This window comes from Cibotium barometz, chromosome 62 (assembly GCF_041138505.1).
Source record: "Cibotium barometz isolate CiBa-2024 chromosome 62, ASM4113850v1, whole genome shotgun sequence".
Taxonomy (NCBI): Eukaryota; Viridiplantae; Streptophyta; class Polypodiopsida; order Cyatheales; family Cibotiaceae; genus Cibotium; species Cibotium barometz.
In genome coordinates this window covers 12,301,380-12,323,920 of record NC_141107.1, presented here as the reverse complement: position 1 = coordinate 12,323,920, position 22,541 = coordinate 12,301,380, and the positions used below count along the sequence as shown (strand labels likewise).

The 22,541-nt window shown below is 40.5% G+C and overlaps 1 protein-coding gene across 2 annotated transcripts in view; it reads left to right on the top strand.

Moving 5' to 3' along the window:
• LOC147604146 (histone-lysine N-methyltransferase ATXR3-like protein) overlaps positions 1-2,770 on the top strand; it is a 36,958-nt gene extending 34,188 nt beyond the window's left edge. Inside the window, exons 3-6 of one of the 2 annotated variants that reach the window (XM_086795152.1) lie at positions 708-996; positions 1,780-1,942; positions 2,044-2,149; positions 2,420-2,770. In XM_086795152.1, the coding sequence (XP_086651278.1) occupies positions 708-996; positions 1,780-1,942; positions 2,044-2,148 (557 nt within the window). In that variant the 3' untranslated portion in view covers position 2,149; positions 2,420-2,770. The remainder of the gene's footprint in view (positions 1-707; positions 997-1,779; positions 1,943-2,043; positions 2,150-2,419) is intronic. The other variant, XM_086795151.1, reaches the window with a different exon arrangement.
• Positions 2,771-22,541: the final 19,771 nt, after the last annotated feature.

Genomic DNA, 22,541 nt, shown 5'->3' with positions numbered 1-22,541 from the left:
TGTACTGGAGCCCCGTCCATACGGAAAGCATGTAAGGCTAGGGGCTGTATGCTGAGAGAGAGAGAGAGAGAACGTATTCAAAAGCCTAAAGGGTCTAAGAGACCACACAGTAGTACCATATACTGATCCATGGAAAAACCTGAAAACCGACAAAAGAAACTAGCTACCTATACTAGGAACATTTGCTGGTGAAAAAAGATAATACAGGTAGCCATGTAGCTAATACAAGATGCCAGTATGTAAAGTGGAGTGTGAGGAAAGCATGCCTTACCCAATAATAGTACCATCCTCCATGACAGAGCACAAAGCTGTGATGATGATGCCCCCCTCCTGTGGTGACACCTCCTCATGTGCCATAGTATGTCCTGGAAGGCTGATTCTGCAGGTAGGTCAGGATCCTTGGGGTGGGGGTGTCTGGCTTTCAGAAGAGTTTGCACTCTCTAGTGACTCCGTGAGTGCGTGGGGCCAAAGTGTCACGGTCCTCGGGTATCATTGAAAATTTTAGAATTTTGGTGAGTAATGCAGCTAGTTTGCTTCTAATGCACTCAATTACGGATACGAGTCTAGCCTTTATGTGCTATGCTTTACGTAGAAGTATGGCCTGTTCATCTGTACATAATGGTTGCAATGTGCACAGGTTTTGTTTTAATCTCCAAGAAAGTTCAAGCTCCCATTTCAATTGAACTATGTGCCATGTCTGTATGCAGTGAGTCTAGCTGCAGCAGGAGCAGATTTGATACACAATATTACAAGAGGAATATCATTGTGGACCCCCAAAAAAGGTCATGAGAAGAAAAGCTACAAACAGCTACAGAGTGAGGCCCTTGAAAAAAGAGAACGGGAGAAGGCAGTTTTGAGGCTCAATGGGGGAATTTGGCCAGGAGAACGTGCCCCCAGTCATAGTCTCTTCCTGTGGGCAGGTGGGTCGGAGTTCACCACAATTTTAGAAGAGCACCATAAGTATATGCCTGACAAATTCGTCCCATATCGTATACGGTAAGTGCTGCTTAATGACGGGGCTATTGTTAGCAGGATTGTGTATTAGAAATTCATTAGTTTGTGGTTTCTTGCAAATTTTGGTGATAAGAAGACGGTGATGTAAATGCTATGATGTTTGCTTCCCTTCCTTTTTGTTTTGGAAGAGCCAATCCACTGGTTGTCTTTGAAAACCCTGCCTCCTTTTAGGGTTGTGTAGTAAGCTATTTGTCCATGATAACCTTCCTTTCTTGGCTAGGAGTCCTGATTTTAGGGTCCTTGTCAGTGTACCGTATACGCATGTATTACTATGCTGATAATTTATTTTTTTACATTAAAGCTAAACCTTAATGGTTTGTTTTCCCTGTTCTTATCTATTGCCCAGCCTGCCTGCCTGTGGGCCATTTTCCTGACCTTGTTCGGACCTGATCTGCGTCCACATGTGAACTGGTCCTGTCCCACTCCTCCCTGATGGAGGCTGCCTGCCACTTTGATGAGACCAAATGCTTGCAAATCTTATATCTGAGAGAGTTGTGTCACATGAGTATGGATATTGAGATTTGGTACGTGAAGCTGAGCCAATCATTTTTTTAATTAAAGATAAAAATAGGATGCCGTAGTATTCTATCTTTATGCCATGATGGATTTTAGATGATTTCATATTTGTACGCATAGAAACAGGCTGGCATGTACCTTTAAAGTTTGCGTTGTAGTTGCAGAAGGTCCTGTATGCTGAGGTTAGAGAAAGTGATTCAGAAGGAGTCGTTTTTAATCTAATTCATGAGTTCTGAGTTTTTTCTTCAGGAAACAATTGGCAGAGGTGATTCCTGGGCTTCGTCCCTGGGAAGTTATCAATGTAGAGCAGATTATGGAAAAGGTTACCTTTGGTAAGAAATGGTACCGTCAACGCCTTGGTGGCTTCACTACAAGGGCTGATTATGACGAGGATTGGTTTGAAGATTTCAAGGTATGTATAGACTCTGGTGAAAGTCAATGTGTGAGGTGGTAGGTTCTTCAGCCTTTTCATAGTGGTGGGTCCTACAGCCTCTCTTTGGTTGCCTGTTTCAGGAAAAGTGGGATGGTATATACGAAGATGTTCAGGATGCCTTTTCAACAGTTGACAAGAAAGAGTTCGTAAGGAAAGTAAAGGAGCTCGAAAACAAGAAGAAATGAGGTATGCAAGGTTCAATGTTATGCTGCTTCTAATTCTGTTATTAGCAGCTCTAGTTTTGCTTTTAATACAGTATTCAGGGGTCTTAAACATGATGGGTGGGTGAAGAAAAGATGGACGGGCAGTATTGCCCATTTATGGTGCATATGCCCACCCGTCCCTCAGATTCTCTGACACTTGAGAGGGGTCAGGTCTAGTGCATAAAACCCCTTTTCTTTTTGAATGCTATTTTCTGTCTTTTTTATCACTTGTATCCCATTACATGTGATGTAGGTCATTGCAAGATCTCCTCCTTATTTGTAACTCATGGTGGCCACATCATCTGTAGGTCTGAGCTTATTCTGGTTTCTTGGGTTCGGCCTGGTCAAAGCTAGATGCGCATGCAAATTGCGGTGTTCAAGAGATTTGAAACCTGTTTTTTTAAAAATATAAAACTTGTTTTTTATTTCCGCCTCTGTAAAACTTGGGGCTTCATATTAGTCTGCAAATTCTTGTACTCCCATTGTCATTTGTTTTGAGGCAGGTCCTTTCTTATCGAAGGGTTTGGATTTTCAACTTCAAAATTAAAACAGTAAATGTCTTCAAGTTCTGTTCTTTCTAATAATTTAATCTTTTATTTTTGAATGTCACACTAGGCTAGCTGTTTTATGAAGGCCTTCTCATTACTTCTTAAGAAATGCTTGCATTAGCTTTAAGGAGTACATTGGAAGTGATAGGATAAAACTTGTGAACGAAAGGTCTACATAACCGAGTGCTGGATATGACCAAGTAAACTCTTTGGTTTGTGTATGTGTTATGCCATAACTAAAATAGAGATGCTAGCTGCTTTGGAGACCTGCTGACTGTGCACCATTGGTTGTGTAAATAATTGTTAATAAGCCAATTGCTACAAGCCCTTCACTATTTAAAAGACCTCTCTTGCAGCATGCGAAATAACCCGGGTACAGTGTAATTGCACCTTTAAAATTTTAAAAATACCTTCAAAATTAAAATTTAAAAGTATGACTACCTGTAAATTTTGAGAGGTTGTAGAACAAAAACCTTCAAATAAAAAAAATAATCATTATTAATAATTTCTCAGATTTGTAGGTGAAGGTTTTGCAAGTTTTGGGAAAATAATTTTTTTCGACCAGTGTTTGTTAGAAGTCATCTCCTGTCTATTTTTATACACCAGGGTGTTTGTTGTGGGTGTGCCCGCCCTTATGAGGTGTTTTCTCATTTTTCCTCTGCAACCTTGAGATGGCATAAGGACCTAGTAGCTGGTCGACTGATGGCACTGGTCCACGACTCCATTTATGTTATGGCCGACTGCTCACAGTTGGCCGACTGGTTGCATATGCTGGTCGTGGAGTTTTAGGACCAATCGGCTGCCTTTAGCAAAGGCCGATTGGGTATATGGGGCCATATAAAATGGCCCCCAGTCTCCCATTCCATTTTGTATCAACTCCGGGATCTTCTTGTGTATATAGAGCAGAGTTACACGCCTCTCTCTCTCTCTCTCTCTCTCTCTCTCTCTCTCTTGCTGTGATTTTTTGCACTGCGTTTTGCTCGTGTTCCCAGATCTAGTCATCATCTTCGTTGCGTATTTTGACATGGTATCAGAGCCTAGGCTCTAGATAGTTCTTGGGATTTGTGTGAGCAAGAGGGGGATTGTTGTGTTACTGATTGGTGGACCGTACGGGACTGTTCGGGAAGAGAAGCAAGAGGACGGCGGGTTGATTTGTTGGACAGCCACTTGTAGGTGTTAGTTCTTCTTTGTTCCCACCCACCTACCCTTTTCAGAGTACATCCCCGCAATGGCAGATTTGTTTGAGATGGCCGAGAGGCATGTGAAGATCCCGACACTCCCCATGTTCCTGGTAGACCGTCAGTCAGACGGAAGCAACTACGGCATATGGAAGGTTATGATGGAATTTGTTCTGGAGTCTTACGACCTTGTTGATCTTGTCATTGTTAGTATTCCACGGTCGGAAGTAGGGGAAGGAGAGTTACCATCGATCCGAAAGGACCAGGAGGCTCAGACACAGATGTGGGATCATGTCAACGCCACGGTCTGTTCGTTTATCTTTCTCAACTGCACATCGCAGGTAATCAATCATGTAAAGCATATGACGCTGGCCAGAGGTATATGGCAGCATTTGGCCTCTCTTTACAACAAGGTATCGTCCATGAAGAGGATTTCTTTGAAGTACAAATGCAGGTTATGAACCCTGTAAAGTCGTCGACAATGCGGGAGCATATTAACAAGCTGCAGGCTGTTCAGCAGGAAGCTCTTCAGGCTGTGAAGGAGATATTGTCAGAGGACATGGCCATAACGTTGCTGTCACACTTGTCCTCTCAGTACACTCAGCATTTTACTTGTCTTTGATTACCAGTGGCAGACTCAGCACCATCACGTGGGAGGAGCTTGTGCCCATGGTCTTGGACCAGAAGGAACGATTCACGAACCCTCCTTAGGGTGGAGGTTCGGAGGCCTTAACTGGCCAACGGTCGAAAGGTCGTAACACGGGCAAAGGGAAGGCTTCATTGGAGAAGTCTTCTGAGAAGAAGTCCGTTATTGACCGCGAGAAACTAAAGGCAGAGAGGACCTGTAGTGATTGTGGCGAGAAAGGCCACTATTGGAGGCAGTGTCCCAAGTGGAAGACCGAGAAGGGTGAAGATTTCTCAGCAATAATCATGAAGACTCCGGCTTTTGTGCACCTAGAGGTGGAGGACACCGTTGTTTCATTTTCTTCAGACAGGGAGGAGATTGGAGGACTCTCCGCAACGGATACTCGGGAGTGGATTCTAGATAGTTGTGCTTCCAGGCACATGACTCCTTTTCGTTCCGGTTTACAGGATCTCTGCAGGCTTTCTGGTCACATTCTTACTGGGGATACATCCACTATCCCAGTTCACAATGAGGGCAGGATGGAGATAGTTCCCGGGGAAGCACTCCTCCCAGGTGTTGTATGTTCCGTCACTTGGTTTTCATCTGTTGTCAGTGCATCAGGTTTGCAAGACTGGCGTACGGGTGGAGTTTGATGAGCATTTTGTTGCTCTCCGGGACAAAGCACCAGGCCAAGTGGTTTGGGAAGGCGGAGTGGAGAATGGAGTTTACAAGCTTTCAGCACTCTCTCTCCCAGGTCCTCAGGTTTGTGATGAGTGGCAGTCTGGTAATGGCGACTTAAGTGTGGATACGTTGCAGGTATAGGCTTTCCGGGACCAGATGGTGGATAGCTTGCCAGTAGATGGCAGCAGTTGGCAGGAACTCTCCAGTACTGATGTTGGTAGTTCTTGTGTTCGTCAGTCAGAGGAAATTGAACAGGTAACTTATGCTCTGATGTCTCGTAGTATTTGGGACAAAGAACCTCCAGTAGATGAGGATGTTCTTTCCACAGGGACCTTACGGAAAGCCAGGCAGGTGGCAGTTGATTACTTGCAGAAGGAGGTGCATACTCCAGGCTTTGTGGTTTCGGATTCAGAGGGGGTGGTTGACAGGTTTCAGAAGGCCTTGCGTGGTCTTCAGCAGGTTTCCAGGACTTGTTTATGCACCGTAACAGATGTTGATCCTTGTGAGCAGTGTGATGCCTCTTTGACTCAGAAGCAGAATGGTTCATTGATCTAGTTGATGGACACGAGATTGGACGGGAGCTTCTTGATGAGGTAGTCGAGCTCATGGTTGCGGATGACTCTTTGGGAGGTTGGATTGCGTTTCCTGTGGTTTCTGCGGCATGCGAAGGATCATGGACTCTTGTACACAGGAGGGGGATTGTTGGATGGAGTCCGACTCCACGGTTGGAGTGACTCAGTTTGGGGAGGAGATCCGGACACAAGGAGATGTACTTCAGGCCCAGGAGCAGTTTTACGGAGCAGTAAGAGGCAGTCATCTTTTGCCTTGTCTTGCAGACAGAGGCAGAGTACCGGGTTGTTTGTGATGCTGCTTGTGAGGTGGTGAGGATGTAGAGGTTGCATTGCAGGATTGGGCTTTCACCGAAGGAACCCATGGTCATCCGGAGGCACTTTGTTCGTGAACAGATCGTTGCTGATGACATCTTGCTAGAGTTATGTTCGACGGAGGACAGTACAGTGGACCTCTTCACAAAGTCGCTATCTTAGGATTTGCTCAGGCGGCACCCCAGCTCCCTGTGGTTGGTTTCACAGCCGGGGGTGTTAGAAGTCATCTGTTGTCTATTTTTATACACCAGGGCCTTTGTTGTGGGTGTGCCCGCCCTTATGAGGTGTTTTCTCATTTTTTTCTACTCTCCGTATTGTTTCCCTATTTTTTTCCATTTTTCTGTGGCTTGGGAGGCAGCCCTGAGATGGCAGGAGGACCCAATAGCTGGCCGATTGATGGCACTGGTCCACGACTCCATTTTTGTTATGGTTGACTGCTCACAGCTGGCCGACTGGCTGCATATGTTGGTCGTGGAGTTTCAAGACCAGTCGGCTGCCTTTAGCACAGGCCAACTGGATATATGGGGCCATATAAAATGGCCCCAGCCCCCCATTCCATTTTGTATCAACTTTGGGATTTCCTTGTGTATATAGAGCAGAGTTTCATGCCTCTCTCTCTCTCTCTCTCTCTCTCTCTCTCTCTCTCTCTCTCGTGCTGTGATTTTTTGCACTGCATTTTACTCTCGTGTTCCCAGATCTGGTCATCATCTCCGTTGCGTATTCTGACAGTGTTTTCTTGTACCTTGTCAAATGTAGGGTCAAAAATTTCTACACTAAGGTTTAAATCTAAAGTCAACACGTAATGTACATCTTTCTACAAGCTTTGGCATAGTTTTTCTTTTCCTCTAGATCTTGGTAATCGCGCTAGCGTCATTTGCATGGTTACAAGGTGCTTGTCATGGTTCTTCATCAAAGTAGCAAGAAATGACTGCTAGGGAGCATGCACATTAGCCATGGGCTCTCCTTTGGAAGAGTAGAAATTGTTGAAATGGTTCTTGTAATTCTCTTGCAACATTAGAGGGAGAAAGAAGTTGAAGCCAAGAAATAGGAACGATTGGTCTAGTGTAATACTTTCAAATCATCCCGTTAGTTGGTGCCTGTCCTTAAATCTTCGGGACTTTCATTGATAATGCTTTGAGTGCTAGGTGTGCCACTACTTTCTAGAGTTTTTCTTCATGATCATGGACTAGGCCTTGTATTTGTTTTTGCAAATTGATTAAAAGCACTTTAGTGTAGGTGTTAAAAGTTTTTATGTGTCCATCTATCTTCCATCTCTTGCAATGGACAAGGGTAACATAACACTTTGCACACGGTTACATAACTCGAGGTGGGCACGCAAGCAAGCAACTTCAAATATGAGCTGCTCCCATTAGTAGGACATCCCCATGAGCTTTTTCAACAAAGCCCTTTGACCATCCATCAAGCTTGTTTTGTTTGTGGATGACAACAATTTCTATCCTAGTTGGACCTTATCTTCATCTACCTTCACAACCTTGATTGGATCAAGAGATCAGGCGCACACAAGAAGATACGACAAGATGAGCGCTTTAGGATGTACGAGATTTCAATTTGCCATCGCAGGCAAATAGGATGGATCTTGGAGGGAAAGGACGTTTGGTTTTGTGAACGGACTGTGCTTGATTCATAATGACTCCACCAGCAAGGCACTGGTATGATATCTCACGTCTCCCATGGTTTATTGCATGGCAAAGATAAAAAGACACGCGTGCAGACATTTGGTATGAGGTTTTCTTTTGGGTTTTGAAAAAAAGTAAGGCCAATTTTTTATTTTGGCCTTGTCCTAAGTTAAGGAAAAATATAATGAGGGCCTAATAAATCAAAGCATATCCAAATGATGCATGTTCTATACTTAAATACTATTAACCAACTTTAAATCATAACCCAACTCTATATGAAGGAAAGGTTTAACAAACCTACCTCGCCAATGCACAACAATGTGGCTAGGTTTTGTATTAAGAAGTATTAAAAAGGAATATGGAGTGATGGTTATTTTAACATGTGAGTGTCCGTGTGCTGGCTTTTCACTCACATGCCTACACACAACTATAATATTTTGGAAGTATCTCTTTCTTTGAGCGGCACATGGTGATGCACAAGTAGTCAACTGTGTATTATCCACAAGCCAATGGTCAATATGAATCCATAAACCGGATTCTGAAGGGAAATGAGAACTAGATAGATTGGGACACAAAGCTACATTTTGCAGTGTAGGCATTCAGAACAGCTTAAAAAAACACCATATGTCTGACACTATTTTGCATGGTGTATGGGCTGGAAGCTATGGTGCCCATGGAATTCCTAGTGCCACGCCTTACGGTAGCTATAGCAAAATGGCTATCTCCAGAGGAATCTGAGAAGCATAGAATAGAGGATCTCTTAAAGCTAGAAGATAAAAGGTTATTAAGTACTTGGATAATTGAAGTGGTTTAGAGGAGAAGAAAGATCCAGGTCAACAGCAACTTAAAATCTTTGAGGAAAGTGATGTTGTGCTATTGTTCTAATTCTAGGATGGGACTACACTTAGGGAAACAAAAAGTGAGATGGGTTGGACACAATCTTTGCGAAGCTGGGTACATGAACATTTGAATTAGAAAGTTTGGATGGCAGAAAATGGATCTACGCTGAATTAGAAAGCCATACCATGGAATTGTTTTGAAAAAACCACTTAGAAAATTTGATCTAGAAAGAGAAGATCTAGACCAAGAAGGAGTCCACATCTTGAATGATGTGCTCATGATTGATGTGATAATGGGAGAAGAAGAGTTAGTTGTGGGGTTGGTGATGCTAGCAATGCCAAACGAAATGTCCATAAATAGTGAGCATTGGAAAAGGGTAGGGAGTTCACGTCAGTAAATGCTAACCCTTATCCCCTCATGATTTTTATTGTTTTGTGTACCTTTCTCATAGAAATACCAAAAAGCAAAGGATCATGAGGATCTTGGCGATACGCAACCGAGTCATCGAAAAGCGCACCCGAAGCCAACGACTGTTAGTGACTGCAACCTCTTCTTGAGTTGGGTGAACAGTGCGGTACCCTTCACTGTCACTTTGAGCCTGCTAAGCATTGCTACCCTATACAACCGTGCTATTTGTGTCCCTTGCTCTCTATTATCAACCAACCCAATGATCGTCCCACCCAACACGATGGTGGAATTCGAACACCTCAGCTCTACTATCCTCAAAGAAGTCGAGAGCCATACAGAATGCCCACAAAAAGTAGGCCTCAAAGATTTTGCAAAACTGCTCAAAACTGCCATGGGGAGGACCTTCAATTCAATTTGCATGCAGAAAGGTAGCTAGCCAAGTTGTAGAAATTAAACATAATAAAAAAAGTGAAGTTCTCCCAGCGTATGTAGCAAAAGTGTTTAAGCTCCCCATGGAGGGTGGGATTGAGATTAAGATAGTAAATGAGGAAGATCTCTTCCATTAGTTTGGCTCATTGGAAGGAAGGGCTAAGGAGTACAAAATCACAGGTAACCCTGACGACCCAAGGACAGAAAAAAGTATATGAGGTTCATGGTGGAGATGATAAACCTAGTTCACAAACTACATGTCCAGAAAAAACCATGGAGGACTAGTGAAGGAAGAAGAGGGGGGATCCAAAGTACTCTAGTAAGAAATTTTGTATAATAACCTAAGGGATGAGATGGAGAAGCTAACAAAACCAAACATCCAAACTAAGATTGGAAGATATGTCAAGGCTCTGTTCCAAGGAGTAGTAGTTCTAGAGAGACATGGGGAAGGAGAGGAACAAGAATTGACAAAGCATATTGTTGAAGAAGATATAAGAATAGAGGAAAAGAGTTAGTAAAGCATATTGCAGAAGAAAATATAAGAATAGAGAAACAAGAGTTGGACAAGCATATTGCAAAAGAAGACATAAGAGCAAGGGAACAACAGTTGACCAAGCATACTGTAGAAGAAGTCATAAGAGCAAGAGGGGAAAGTGAAGAAGAAGACATGGGAGGATTGGAAAAGCCCATTGAGCCTATAAGGATAAAACCTCTGTGACCCAAGCCAACTGCAAGTCAGACAATAGCTACCAGTACCAGAATGCCCTAGAGAAGGAAGTTTAATTTTGGAGACAAGAAAATCAAGCAACCAATAAAGTAAATGGAAGTGCCCAACAATGCAAGACCTCCTTACATTGAGTGCTACAACGATGGAGGTGGATAGGATTCCCTTCAAAACCATCAAGCAATTAGGAGTGTCTGTTCGCTTGTCACAACAAACAACAGCTAAAGATGTGCCAACTCCCAACAGAGTAGTTGTTAGAAATAAGCAAACAATTATCCATCATATGTAGTGTGCTCTGGATCACAAATTTTGATATAAGATAATATTCCACATGGGAGTACTTTTGATGTACTTTTTAGTGCCTATAATTTGGGAGTAATTTTTGTTGGGCTAGATAGACAAGGTGCACAAGACTCAAGAAGCCATAGCGATCACCCACCAACATGGGCTCCCCCAACTCGCATCCCCTCTGTCCACATAAATGTGGGGGGATAGGAGAGGACCCTTGAACCTTAGTGTATATGTAGGATAGGTCCCCTACCATGTGGTAGCTGGTGACATGCTTGTTCTTCCAATACCCTCCCTCGACACCAGTGGTGGCGGCGGCCAGCTATGGAAATGCACACATAGCTACTTGGCACCCAAAGCTCCTTCAACAAAGCACCCCTCCAGCCAATTGCATGTGACATTGGTCCCATCAATGACCCCATCAAACAGCCCCACAAGACTCAAGAAGCTATAGCAATCACCCACCAACATGGGCTCCCCCAACTCGCATCCCCTCCGACCACATAAATGTGGGGGGATAGGAGAGGACCCTTGAACCTTAGGGTATATATGGGATAGGTCCCCTACCATCATGTGGTAGCTGGTGACATGCTTGTTCTTCCAATACCCTCCCTCGACACCAGTGGCGGCGGCCAGCTATGGCAATGCACACATAGCTACCCGGCACCCAAACCTCCTTCAACAAGCACCCCCCCAGCCAATCGCATCTGACACTGGTCCCATCCATCAACAGCCCCACTAGCCAATCGTGCATCCGGCATGCCAGCCCACTAGGTCAACCAGGTAGCAACAATATTCGCAAATGCTTCACACGTGTCAAGACAACAAGACTTCATGTGGAGACGCGACCCCGACCATGCAACAGAAGCACCGACCTGCTCCGATACCACAGTTGGGTCAGATGGACAAGGCGCAAAAGAATCAAGAAGCCACAATGATTTAACCGCATGCCCACCACCAACACCGGCTCCCCTCACCTCGTATCCGCTCTGTCCACATAAATGTGGGGGCATAGGAGAGGATCCTTGAACCTTAATGCTTGTTTTTCCAATAATTTTGTGCCTATGAAAGGCTTCCTCAACTAATGGACAATTATCATTGTTTCCTCTCTTTTTTATTCACTCTCCTTGCTCTCATGTGCATTTCTCCCACTTAGTGTGTTCCTTAACTAATGGTGGATAATCATCATTGTTGCCTCTCTCTTTTTTGTTCTCCCCTTGCTCTCATGTGTGTTTCTCTCATCTAGTGTCAATCATAATTAGGGTTTCTTTCTTAATCATCCTAATAACTAATCATCACTACTTCCATCCACCCTAAACTCTTACATGGTATCATAGCCCTGTTTATCCAAACCCTAGGTTTATCAAACCCTAAACATTCATAGAATCATCTTAACCCTAGCTAGCTATCAAACACTAGGCATCTCCCATTAGCCTCCATCTCATCATTAATAACTGCTTCAATTAAGCCATTGTTTAGCATAAATCCCTTCTACCCCTCTTAGAAAAACATAGCCTTTAGTGTTTTGATGATGTCTCCCTCCATACTTAACCAAATCTAAAATTTTAAAACATAACCCTTTCATAAATCTTTCATCACCTAAAAGGGCTCATCCCAACTCACAATAGAAGCAACAAAAAAAAAAAAGTCTGTCACATCAGTGCAATAACATAACCCTTTCATAAATCTTTCATCACCTAAAAGGGCTCATCCCAACTCACAATAGAAGCAACAAAAAAATAATAATATGTCGTCAGTGCAATAACATAGAAGCAAAAACGTAGACTCGGCACCTACAGCAATCAAAATTGATCCAAATCCTTTTAGTCCATAAATGGGATCTATGAGGAGTACACATATCAAATATTGAAGGGTTTCATCCACTAGTTGGTGAGAATCAAAGGTTTTCTTAAATTTCAGCATTCTTTCATCAATTAGTGTTAAACTTGCTCATTAATTCTCAGCATTGGGGATTGAAAACTAACATTAGGGAGATTCTATTGCATTCCTCTACTTTATTTCCTAAAACCCCCTTGATTTAGTTTCTCAATTACACCCTCCAATCATCACTAGTTTTTTGCCTACCTTTTTTAGGGGGAGATTTGTACTAATCATCATTAAGGTGCATCATTAATCACTAATGTCTATTGTAAGAGACTGGGCACTACCTTCAAAAATTTATTTTCAGTTGGTAAGACCTTCTCAAACACTACAATCATCACGAGGTTCCTTTTACTTGCATTATTGAAGGCTATGTCATCATTATGGACCTCATCTCAAGAAGATGAAACAAAGCATTGAGGATCTCAAGAGAGATTCAACAACAAAGAGAACTGTAGCTTCACTACCTTCGAAAATTTATTTTCAGTAAGACCTTCTCAAACACTACAATCATCTCACGAGGTTCCTTTTACTTGCATTATTGAAGGCTATGCAATCATTCTTATCATCATTATGGACCTCATCAAGAAGATGAAACAAAGCATTGAGGATCTCAAGAGAGATTCAACAACAAAGAGAACTATAGCTTCAATATCAAAGATGGCTAAACAATAAGAGGACCACCAAAGCTTTAACAATGGGCCTTCTAAAAAGGCTTCGTTGAATCAAAGCCACTTACATAGTATCCCTACTCATACTTACATAGTATCCCTACTCATAAGCTGTTTTGTAAAACCTAAAAGAGCCAAAGATGCTCATGGGTTATGCAAATTAGACAAGGAGCACTATTGTAAAACCTATAAGCCAAAGTTTCTCATGGGTCATGCATAGGTGTCTCTTAAGGTGATGCATAATTATTAGAGGGGGGGTGTTAGAAATGAGCAAACAATTATCCATCACATGTAGTAGTGTGCTCTGGATCACACATTTTGACATAAGATAATATCCCACATGGGAGTAATTTTTGGTGCCTATAAAAGGCTTCCTTAACTAATGGACAATTATCATTGTTGCCTCACTCTTTTGTGTTCACTTTCTTTGCTCGTTCTCATTTAGTGTTAATCATAATTAGGGTTTCCATCTTGCTTAATCATTAGAAAAAGACTACAAGAAGCTACTACTCTTGAAAGCTAAGCTACAATAGTAGTAGAATTACAAGAAAGGAAAAAAGAGCTAACAAAATAAATAGGGTTGTTAGAGGGGTTACAGTGATGACAAGGTAAATCAAGGAAAGACTGAAGGAATCCACTGCAAATGCAACCCAACAAAAGGCATAAGCTATGCTAAAAGGGCATCTAGAGGTAGTCAAAGACATCCAAACAAGGGCATATAAAAACAAAGTCACAAGGACTGGCAGCATATATGAGGCCCATACTCTTGTTGAAGTGTACAAGTTAGATGCAACCAAGATGGAGGAGTGGGAAGATCATGCAAATGATGAACTGAAGGGGGTGTGGTTAAATATCTACAAAAATTGAGGGACATCATGGAAGCCCATCTGTAGCCACTTAGCTCCCTAAAACGAAGACCATAATTTGGACGAGTAATGGACAATAAGAAAAAGTTGTTGAAGTAGGTGAGGGAAGTAGAAGATTGGGTCAACCACAGGAAAGCACCCTAGAAGGAATGATAAAAGGAAGTAAGGTGACTACGAGTGAAACCCAGGAGCGTGAGAGGAGATGGAGAGCTGGACATTTGGAAGATCAAGTTCCACAACTTGAAGGTAGAAGGCAAAAAAGCTACTATAGAGTAGGAAAATGGGGGGAAAGACAAAGAGCTGGTGTTTTGGACTAGCACAACAATGGACACAATCCCTATTCATGAATTGAGAGATGTGCTGTGCCACACCACCAACTGCTTGGGGATAAAACAATTGAAGAAACTACACTTAAAGGCCCACATTGAAGAGTTGGAGGGGCTGATAGAGGAATTCAAGAAGTAGCAAAAGAAGCATAAGGAGGCCATAAAAGAACTTGAGAAGAAGCAGCATGTGAGTACTAAGATCGAGAGAGGACCCGTAAAGGAGCCAAAGAACAAAACTCTTTGGTGGATGAGATTAATAAAGCCCTCAACTCCTCCAAAATTGAGATGGAAAAGATGCAGGAAGAGATCCAAGAAAGGGCTAGAAGGCATGCAAAGGACTTGGAAGCCAAGGAGGACATACTCCTAGAATTCCAACGTTGGGGCTTAAGAGAGAGCAAGGCCATGAAAACTCTAGCACATGATAAAATCTAGCTATCGAAGAAAGAGATATTCAAGGCTAAGGAAGAGAAAAAAAAAGAAATGAAGAAGACATGCTAGTTCGCTGAGTGATCTGACGGTCCTCCTCGCAAAAGTGAAAATTTGAGAGTTCATGGAATAGCTAGACAAAGACCCAGCATTGCAGCCTCAAACAACACACATGAGAACAGAGTTAGGACTGGTAGATACCATGCCTAGAGAAGCCTAAGAAACTAGCTCTAGGTCTATCAGAGAGGAAGCGAAGCTGTGTCCTAACTAGCATGTCGTAGGGTGAGGGGGTAGAAGCCCATGTGCAAAAGGTGACACTGCCAATACCACTCACCAACTAAAAAGGGAAGAAGAGAAAAAATGAGGATCCCCTCTTGCGATTTTGGAAGGCCTTCATATGGATGGGCGTTGAGCACTGGCAAAAGAAGTAGGACTAGAGAGCTACTTTTTCCACACCTACATTCTTGAGTTCAAATCTCATTGAGCTATGGTTTTACATGGTTTGTATGATTTGATTTGGCATATCTTGTACCTCTCATAAGAGGATTGTTTTACTATTCTGTGGGTTCGGACGGATGAATTGACATCCTAATCCCTTGGGCGTGTATGTGTCATCGTTCGGTCAAGGCTCAACACTTCAGTGGCTATCTACAAGAAAAGGATCTTGGATAGGGCAAAACGCAATGATTGGAGTCCTCACAACTAGACTCAATGGCTGGAGTCCACATAGGTTGCTCCTGAATGCCCAAAGTAGCCATAGGTTCATGAAGAAAGCCATGAAAGCTTGTGTAAGAAAATAGCTCCAAGAAAGGTCAAATGTATATTATGCCAGAAAGGTATAAAGTACATAGGCCATGTGCCTCTTATAGTCCCAAGGCCACATAAGCCCTAGTCCCATATGCATGAAGATGCCCTAAGCCCCATGCCCCCTGTGCATTTGTATACTAAAATTTCTTCATTTTACAAACCATCCCCTCCTACAATGATTTTGTCCTTGAAATCAAAGGGGGGTTATGCACAAACAACATATACAAGAGGCTATATACAAAAGCCAAAAGTTGACCATAACTAGGTGTCAAAGTAGTCTACATCCTCAGAAACATAATCATCATGGCTAAAGAGTGTAGGACACTCATGTAAGTCACCAAAGAAGAATCATCCCATGGGAATAATGCCGAATCATCTATGTCAAGGTAGCCAAGCGATGAATCAATAAAGTAATCATCCCATGCGAATAACTCTTATTGTTACAAAGTTCTCAAGTCATAAACCTCCATTGACTGTGTTAATCCATTTATTGTATCATTTGCATAAGTCAAGATGTCATTGTTTATTAATATTAATATGTACCAAGATTTACTAAAAACTACTCTCAACCTTGATTAAGCTTCAAGCATATGCTTAATCTATTACATAAGTCCTCAAAGCATTATTCTTCTTTTTGCTGTTAATCAATTTCTTCATCAATAACTTCTTAGATGGTAATTAATCACCAAGTGATGTAAAATGTGTCACCAATGATTATAAGAACTCGATCAGTCTTGCACCGCTTCTACAAGATTTACTTTAATCTTGCTTTTCTTGCATTAATTTCAGCAAGAATCTAAGAGTTGTGCTTTTCTTGCTTGAGTTTTCAATAATATTCATGGTTTCTTGAAGTTTGTAGCGATTTCTTAAAAAAACACCTTTTGCTTGTAAGAAATGATCAAGATTAAGAAAGATTTGATTAAGAATCACTCAATGATATTAAGTCTACTCAAGATTTAATTTCTACACTTAATCTTTACAAACTTTATAAATCTACACCAAGATTTCTCTAAACTCCATTCTTTGCACAACAAACCCTACACAAATCTATAAATCGAACTGAAAACTGCACATAAATATGCTCAAATCTACAACAAAACTATAATCTACACATAAATATGCTCAAATCTACAACAAAAATATAATATGTGTACTTCCTTGACAAACTCTTCACTAAGATTTCCATAGCAAACCACTAGTATCTCCCAAACTACCAACAATCTAAAAAAAACTAGGCAAATGTTGAAGGAAACTAGGGTTTATGAAAAGATTTGATATAATCAAGGAAATTGTAGACAAAAATTAGAGACTAGGGTTTCTAAAAATAGTGATTAACATATAATAAAAAATAGTTAACACTAATTTCATTACTAATCCATGCAAATTAAGATAAAAGAAAGGTCAAAAAGGTATGGAATGGAATGGCCTCAATGTGTAGTGTGGATAGGACAAGGTTAAAGGACGTGGTTAGAGAGTGAATAGGTAAATAGGTATGAAAGGATCAAAAGCTTAGGGCTAATGGAGAATGTGAACACAAAGATGAAGGGAGATTTAAACTATATTTTTTCCCCTTCAACCACACTTTCATCACACTGGCATGGCCAGTTTCCCTGAGAGCTCTTAGCAGAGCTCGATGATGCGCTCGCTTGTTGTTGGTAGAAATCCATAGATCTCAATGATGTTCAAGGTTTTCAAGTGTGCCACCTTATCGAATATGCTTTTGCACTACTAAACTCTTTAGGATTAAAAATCAAATCTAGGACTAATGTCTCCATTGTCTGTCTACGTTTGTTCTTCAACCTAACATTATGGGAGCATGGATCTATAATCATAAACTTGTAAGAAGAAAGTCTCAATATGTTGAGATTAGCCTTAAGCACTTACTGTTGTAGAACTCCAAAGTTGCAAAGTTGCAAGAAGCAGGCCTATCTGTTGAGATTAGCCTTAAGAACTTGTTGTAGAGAAACTCCAAACTTGCAAGAAGCAAGTCTCAATCTGTTGAGATTAGCCTTAAGCACTTGTTGTAGAAACTCCAAACTTGCAAGAAGCAAGTCTCAATGGTGCTTTTAACGGCCTTCAATCAATCTATTACACTTGTTAATCAAGTTATGTAGCTTAATCAACTCTTTAGTCTATTGTTAGCTTCTATTATATGTAGTTAGGGTTTTTCTTGAAGCCTTCTTCACTCTTGTTTCAACTCTCCACACCAAACTTGTCACATATACAAGATCTTCACTCTAACTTATCTTGATGTCTCTGAAAATGCTAATCTTTGTCTTATCCTCACTAATCACCAACTCTCCACACCAAAATTGTCACATATACAAGATCTTCACTCTAACTTATCTTGATGTCTTTGCAAAATGCTAATCTTTGTCTTATCCTCACTAATCACCAACTCTCCACACCAAACTTGTCACATATGCAAGATCTTCACTCTGACTTGTCTTGATGATCTCTAAAAATGCTAATTTTTGGCTTATCCTCCTCACTAATCACAAAAGCTTCATGACTGTGTGTCTGTGTTAGTATTCTATATAACCTATTACATGGCATTAATCTGTATTAGTTGGCAAGTATTGTAATGATTTAACCTCTCATTAATCTGTATTAGTTGGCAAGTATTGTAATGATTTAACCTCTCATTAATCTCTTCTAATTCACCATTATAAAGAATGTGAGTCAGTTTTCTTTCATGCTTTGTCCTTTTTTTCTCCAAACTATTATTGACTCTTGTATGTAAGTATGGGACCCGGAGCTTTGGTTGTGCACTTGCGCTTACACCAAAAGGGTTGGGTTCGACACTCAATGGGGTTATACAATCACAACTCTTGTTGTTACGATGTTTCCAAGTCATAAACCTCCATTAATTGTGTTAATGCATTTGTTGTAGCCTTTGCATAAGTCAAGATGTCACCATTGTTAATACTAATATGTACCAAGATTTACTAAAAACTACTCTCAACCTTGACTAAAGCTTTAAGCATATGCTAAAGCTCTTGTATAAGTCCACAAATCATTGTTCTCCTTTTTGCTATTAATCACTTTCTTGATCAATAACTTCTTAGATGTTAATTAATCACCAAGTGATGTAAAACGTGTCACCAATGATTACAAGAACTTGGTCAATCTTGCACCACTTCTACAAGATTCACTAATCTTGCTTTTCTTTTATTAATTTCAGCAAGAATCTAACAATTGTGCTTTTCTTGCTTGAGTTTTCAACAATATTCATGGTTTCTTGAAGTTTGTAGTAATTTCTTTTAGAAAAACACCATCTTGTAAGAAATGATCAAGTTTAAGAAAAATTTGATCAAGAATCACTCACTAACATTAAGTATACTCAAGATTTAATTTATACACTTAACTTTTTATAAACTTTATATATCTACACCAAGATTTCTCTAAATTCCACTCTTTGCACAACAAACTCTACACAAATCTATAACCGAATTGAAAACTGCACATTAATTTGCTTAAATCTAACAGAACTACAATCTACACATAAATATGCTCAAATCTACATAACAAAACTGTAATATGTATACTTCCTTTATAAACTCTTCACTAAGATTTCCACAGTAACCCACTAGTCTCCCAAATTACCAAGAATCTAACGAAACTTGGCAAATGAAACTAGGGTTTATGAAAAGATTTGATGTAATCAAGGAAATTGTGTACAAAACTCAAAGAATAGGGTTTCTAAAAATAGTGATTAGCATGTTTAAAAATAGTTAACACTAATCTCATATACTAATTTACACAAATGAAGATAAAAGAAATCCTTAAAAAATTGTGTAAAACTTTATCCAAAAATGATTATCTTAATCACTACCAAAGATCAAAGCAAAGCTCTGATACCAATGCAAGAAAGGGATCTTGGATAGGGTAAAACTCAATGGCTAGAGACATACCCCATCCAACTAGACTCATAACTAGACTCATAACTAGACTCAATAGCTGAAGTCCACACACGTTGCTCCCTGAATGTCTAGAGTAGCCATAGGTTCATGAAGAAAGTCATGAAAGCTTGTGCAAGAAGCTAATAGCTCCAAGAAAGCTCAAATGTATACTATATCAAAAAGGTTCAAAGTACATAGGCCGTGTGCCTTTTATAGTCCCAAGGCCACGTGCCCTTGTCCCATATCATAAAGTTATCCTAAGCCCTAGGCCTTGTTGTTGAGAAATATGGTGCCATGGAGCACAAGGAAGGTAGGGAGTGAGTGTCAGTCTAGCAAACAGCCACATGAGAAATTATAAAATATACCACATAAGGTAATAAAGCCAAGTTTTACTCCCTCATATAAAAGGAGTCATTTCCAACAAGCAATGAATCAAGCAATCACATCTTAAGTCTTTCTATGAGTACAAGTCTCAATCTTGTAACCTAATTGAACTTGAGTCTAGAGATTCATTAGCACAGACACACACACACACTCAATGAGTTCCCTTCACTTCTATTCACCTTATCTCACCTTCTTCATCATCACCTCCATGGCTATGGAGAGCTCTAGATCCATGTTTGCTAAGATGGTATGAGAGTAAGGTTAAGCTCTCTCATAGCTATATTAACTTAGGAATAGCTCTAATTAATCTTTCGTCTACATTAATAGTAGTATTAAGGTCACTAATCCACCCTAATCCACTTGTGGTCCAAAATTTTTGAGGTCCATTCTCCTCATTCCCTCCACCATTATTCAAGCCACTTAAGTGACCTTTCCCTCAACTAGGCATTTCTCTCCACCACGGGTTTTGGGCAAATTTGTTGTCATCCGCTTGAATTTCGGGCTATAGTACCCATTGGTTTTTTGGGCCATTCCTCCTCCTTGCTCATAATCAACACAAACCCTTCTATGGGTGTGTTAGTTCATAGCCATGCTATGAACTACTCATTTGGTTTAGGAAGCGAGCTAGGAGAGCATAAAAACTAGTCAGGAAGATTTAACAATTTGAACCATTTTGGGGATTTTTGAGCTGGTTTTTGGCCTTCATCCAAGGGTCCTCACACCAAGAGTTTCAAGGCATAGTAAAAGCCCCTTCAACTTCATTTTCTATGAGCTTAATTTGAGCCTCCAAATTCCATTGTTGCCAATCATTATTTTGAGCCCTAATCATAATCATTAAGCTATGATTAGTAGAAATTGAGCTGAAGTGACTTCGAAATTGGACCATTGGGGTTCTGAAAGAATTCTCTCATCTTCAAATCCACTCGACTTAGTTGCATTAGTCAATTTAAGCAAACATTTCTCGCAATTAGGTATTTTAAACTATTTTCTTTGCATTGGTTATTACTATGTTAAGCATATTTCACCGTATTGTAAGTAACTAGACACACTCTAAGTGTAAAATTGGGTAAGACCTTTGCGAACGTGTCACGCTCAATAAGTCAATTTGGAAAAGTTACCAGGGAAGAGTTTCATACTTGTGCTACACAAATGAAGTATCTTCTCATGTACAAAAGCTACAGAAACTCATTAAAGATAATACACCTGCTAATCCTAAAACGATGAATGGGTAGAAAAGGATAAGAAAGCACTTTAACTCGTCGGGTTACACCTAAGGCCTCACCTTTATCCATCACATAGACTCCAAGGAATACGCTAAAAATGCATGGAAAGAGTTAAGTGTTTGGGGCTAAATCCAAAAATCAAGAAATTCATCTCAAAATTAAATTCTATGGGCTAGAAATGAACTTTAGTGAGTCATTAGCATAATTTGTTAGCAAGATGAAAAGCATAATGACATAATTAGATGTCATAAATGCCAAGATAGGAGATAAAGATACATTAGTCATTCTCTTCAAATCATGCCAAAAGAGTACAGTGCATTGGTGACTACACTAAAGAATTTGCCAAAACTAACCTTTGAAGGATGTGTCTTCTCTCTTCTTGATGAAGAAGAAAAGGAGCTAAAACAAGCCGAAGCACAATTGTGGAGGAACACACACTCTTTAACAAAACCACCAATAAATGTTTTCATTATGGAAGGATGGGACATTACGAAAGCTAATGTAGATTCAAGCACAAGCTAAATTATAAGAAGCTGGGACACAAAGAAGAGGAATGTAGATTCAAGGACCAAGAAGCCAATTACATGGAGTCTTCATCGAGTAAAGAGGAGATTCCCGAGATAGACTCTTCTTAGAGCTACATCAATAAACCTCACTACCCAAGCCTATCTCTCAGCCTACATATTGTAAAAAGGGGTCACTGTAATGAAGCAGACAACTTTTAGATTAGGTCTAGAACCATGGTCATGGGCTCAGGTAACTAAGGGACTCATGGGTTGTCATTTGTACCTTTTATGATCTTTTGACGTTATCACTCTTGGAAATTTGTATGAGCCTTTGGCTACCATAGGCTTATTGGAAGGCTATTTCCATCCTCTTGGTGAGAGGTTAACTCACTTTGGCATCGCTTACATCGAGTGATGATATTCTTATGTCTACCTTCCTTCCTAGGGATCATAAGATGCATTAGTTGATCATGAGGGTCCTTTAGATGATCATAGGCATTCGACTAATGACATGTCTAAACTGTTGTTGCTCATGGGATTGATGATACTTAACATATTCTTGAGCATATGATAGAATATAAGGAGCATGGGCGTGAGTTCTTGGTGTTAGATGTGTTAGGCTACTCCTCTAGAGATTTCACGTTTGGAGATAGTCCTCATATGATCACTACTCCTAGTTATCATCATAACTTAGCCGAAAGTTTTCGTGTTGGGATTGTTCATGTATTTGAGAAGCTAGGCATAGTGCATGAGAGTAGTGATGAGTTTGTTGAGGTGAGACCTTGCAAGAGAGGCAGATTTATACACATGGATCTAGAGTGTTTTACTTTTGATTTGGAGATTTTTTAAAGATCCAATATTGAGAGATTATCATAGGATATAGGTCATATAGGAGTACCATTGATGGAGGTAGATCGTACTTATGGGGGATGACCTTAGTGACCTTGATGATACCATGACTAGTGATGTGGTTGATGATGCCACTTATCTCTCATGTGTGGATACCTTGTTGATATTCAGTGTAATGATTATGATGATCATACTTCTACTTGGGATCATTATATACACATAGGAGATTTTACACATGAGGATATGGTACATGGTTTGGATTATGCTTGTACATTTATAAATGCAGTGGATC